At 45.8% G+C, this 4,040-nt stretch overlaps 1 protein-coding gene across 1 annotated transcript in view; it reads left to right on the plus strand.

The window, feature by feature from the left end:
* The first annotated feature begins 3,363 nt into the window (after positions 1-3,363).
* Positions 3,364-4,040, plus strand: part of NT5DC4 (5'-nucleotidase domain containing 4) — a 9,909-nt gene continuing 9,232 nt past the window's right edge. Inside the window, 1 exon segment of the mRNA XM_004388867.1 lies at positions 3,364-3,446. Within this exon segment, the coding sequence (XP_004388924.1) occupies positions 3,364-3,446 (83 nt within the window).

Genomic DNA, 4,040 nt, shown 5'->3' on the forward strand with positions numbered 1-4,040 from the left:
TTCAGTATAGGGTGGGATATTGCATTCCGTTGTCATGTGTCCTTTAATCTGGGGCATTTCCTCAACGTTTCTCTATCTTTTATGATGCTGAAAAGTTTAGGGGCTTTCATAAGGGACCATGGGCAGAGGTGGTTTTGCCTCATGGTTAAGAATATAGACATTGGTGCCAGGCTGCCTGGGTTCAATCCCCAGTCTGCCATTTATTAGCTGTAAGAGTGGGCGACTTGTTTAATCCTCCTGTGCCTTGCTTTTGCCACCTGTGAAACCAGGATAACAGTAAGCCTACCTCACAGGGCTGTTACATAGCTTCAGTGTACACACAGCAGCTGCAACCTGTGCCCAGTAAGAGCAATGCAAGTGTTCACTTACTGTTATTATGGCAAACCTCCTCTCCCTGAAGGGGCTCTGAAAATGCTGCATGCCCTCCAGATGTGCCCCACAGGTGTGCCCCAGAGGTGTGCCCCCAACAGTGGCACAGGGTCAGGGCCAGGGAGGGCCCTGTGATAGCCTGTTCCTCTGTGGCTGGACCTGCAGTTAGCCAGAGGCTCTGGACTGGAGGAACAGGCAGTAGGGCAGGCCCTCAGGTGCTGCCGTACAGCTCTAGACTCAATGGCTCCCGAGCGCTCTGCTGTTTTAAAATAATTTTTATTTATTTTGTTGTTGTTGTTGAGAATATACACAGCAAAACATACACCCGTTCAACAGTTTCTACACGTACAATGCAGTGACATTGATTACATTCTGAGTTGTGCAACCATTCTCACCCTCCTTTTCTCAGATGTTCGTCCTCCATTAACATAAAGTCACTGCCCCCTAAGCTTCCTATATAATCTTTTGAGTTGCTGTTGTCAATTTGATCCCATATAGATAGTTCTTAAAAGAGCATGATGCTTGTGGTGGTTAAGGTGTGTGTCAACTTGCGTAGGCCATGAGTCTCAGTGGTTTGGCAGTTATATAATGATGTAGTTTGGCAGTTATATAATGATGTAGTCATCTTCCGTGATGTGATCTGATGTGATCAGCCAATCAGTTGTAAGGGGAGTTTCCTCAGGGGTATGGCCTGCATCCAATATATATGAATGTTCTGGCAAAGCTTGCTGGCTTTTGCTTGCTCTGCATCCTGCATCTGGCTCTTCATCATCTGACATCCAGTTTTCGGGGCTTGAGCCAGCAACCTGCCGTATTGCCTGCCAATCTTGGGTTCATTAGCCCCTGCAGCTATGTGAGTCAAGAGAAGCCTCTAGCCTGATACCTGACCCACGGACTTGGGACTTGGCAACGTCTACAACCATGTGAATCATTTCCTTGAGATAAATCTCTCTCTTTCTGTGGGTATGTGTATATATATATATGTTTATGTATATCTATATATATATACACACACACACACACACACACACACAAACACACACACACTTCACTGGTTTTGCCTCTCTAGACAACCCAGCCTAAGACAATGCTCAAGACAGACATTCTTTACTAGTTAAGCTAAACTATTGCTTGATTTTAAGAAGACTTCAGGGGGTATTTTTGTTTTAAGGTTTAAAGATTATCTCAGGGCAATAGTTTCAAGGGTTCATCCAGCCACCATGGCTCCAGAAAGTCTGGGGTTGGAGTCTATGATCATTTGAAATTTTGTTCTACATCGTCCCCCTTTTGATTAGGATTCTTCTATAGAATTTTTTTTATCAAAACATTTAGTAATGCTAGCCAGACACCATCCAGTTCTTCTGGTCTCATGGCAAAGGAGGCAGTTGTTCATGGAGGCAATTAACGACACATTCCATTTCCTTCTCCTGTTCTTGACTCTCCTTCTTCCTCTGTTGCTCCAGGGAATAAAGAACAATTGTTGTGCCTTGAATGGCTGCCCAGAAGCTATTAAGATTCCAGGAACTATGCAATGAAGTAGGAAGTAGAATGGAAATACTAAACACGTTATTAGGTCAATCAACTGGGATGTTCTATGAAACATGACCCTAAACCTCTAAACCAAGTAACCAAATCCCATGAGGTGTTTTATTGTACATAAGCAGGGAGTGCTGTGCTTTTTGATACTGGCTGTTATAGACTGAACTGTGTCCCCCACAAATGTATGTCAACTTGGCTAGGCCATGATTCCCAGTACTGTGTGGTTGTCCACCATTTTGTGATCTGATATGATTCTCCTATGTGTTGTAAATCCTAAGCTCTATGATGTTAATGAGGCAGGATTAGAGGCAGTTACGTTAATAAGGTAGGACTCAATCTACAGGATTAAGTTGTATCTTGAGTCAATCTCTTTTGAGATATAAAAGATAGAATTGAGCAGAGAGGAGAGGGCCCTCATGCCACGAAGAAAGAAGTACTGGGAGTGGAGTGCGTTCTTTGGACCTGGGGTCCCTGTGCTGAGAAGCTCCTAGGCCAGGGGAAGGTTGGTGACAAGGAACTTCCCCCAGAGCCGACAGAGAGAAAAATCCTTTTCCTAGTGCTGGCACCCTGAATTCAGACTTCTAGCCTCCTAGACTGTGAGAGAATAAATTTCTCTTTGTTAAAGCCATCCACTCATGGTATTTCTGTGATAGCAGCACTAGATGACTAAGACTCTGGCTTTATACTTTTATCTGATTCTGACATCCCACTCGGCTGTCCCTTCTTATAGCTCTTGTCATGCTTCTAGCAATTACTTCTTTAAATGGCTTTGGGATGAGAAGTTGATAACCAAGTATGTTAAGATTGTGTGTAAAGCGAGAGTTCTGAGTTCCTTATTTGTTTATCAAAGAAACCTCTTCTATTTTTAAAGCACATGAGTGTCCTGCTTTTATTTTATTAATTTTTTTATTGTGCTTTAGGTGAAACTTTACAGAGCAAATGAGTTTCTCATTCAACAATTTATACACAATTTTTTTTGTGACATTGGTCTCAATCCCCTCGATGTGTCAACACTCGGCCCTTCCACACTCCAATTCCCCGTTTCCATTGTCCATGTTTCCTGCCCCTTCCGTCATTGCTTTTAGACAGGTGTTGCCCTTTTGGTCTCGTATACATGACTGAACTAAGAAGGACGTTCCTCATGCGCGTTATTGTTTGTTTCATAGACCTGCTGATCTTCGGCTGAAGGGTGACTTCGTGATGTCCTGCCTTTTTAACAGCAGATGAATTGCTCTCTCTCAGTTGTTACTACTTTCTCTCTTAAAGAAGGGAGGGGATACCAGAAAGTGTCCTGGTCGACTCCTCCCTCAAAGGAGTGGGTAATGGGGGCTTAGGGTGGGGTCAGCTGGGTCAGTGCTGTCCGAAGTTTCTGAGGTGAGGCATGGCTGGGCCCCACTGATAGCATGTTAGTGGCTAGAGGAGAGACCATTGCCTCCTGCCTCACTCCTGGTGACGATGGCCAGTGTGGATGAGGGACAGCCATGGGAGCCTGAGGGCCTGGTCTCCTCCCAAGGCCTGGAGCAGGACTGGCACCAGTGGTGAGATGGGCACTTGGGGTGGGGACGGGGGACCTCAGCCTGTAAACACCCCATTTCATGACACACATCACCACACAGCAGCACTGACAGTGACTCCTTCAAATACATGGTGACACCCCCAAACATAGACAAACGCCCGCACTCACAAGAGGACACCAGTCTCTAGGTGGACTTGTCAACTGGAAACACTGGCTTTGACAGGGAGACCCCCCTACAAAAACCTCTCCCCTCACTCACATGCTGACACGGTGATGTGTGCTATCCGATTGTGACAAACACATCATTTCTGAACTTGGACGCAGTGACCCCGCTTTGGAAGGTGACACCCTCCCAGACTGACACTCCCACACCCTCACTCACAGGGGATGCCCACAGCATACTCCCACATGGTGGGACACACACACACACACGAATGCTCACACACACTCATATGTGCTCACTCACATGCATGCTCACACACTCATACACCCTCACTCACATGCACACATGATGTTCCTGCACATGCTCATGCACACTCACACATGTTCACCCATGCAGACATGAACACATGGACACATGCACACTCACACATGCTCACCCATGCAGACATGAACA

Source organism: Trichechus manatus, unplaced genomic scaffold, assembly GCF_000243295.1.
Source record: "Trichechus manatus latirostris isolate Lorelei unplaced genomic scaffold, TriManLat1.0 scaffold00219, whole genome shotgun sequence".
NCBI lineage: Eukaryota > Metazoa > Chordata > Mammalia > Sirenia > Trichechidae > Trichechus > Trichechus manatus.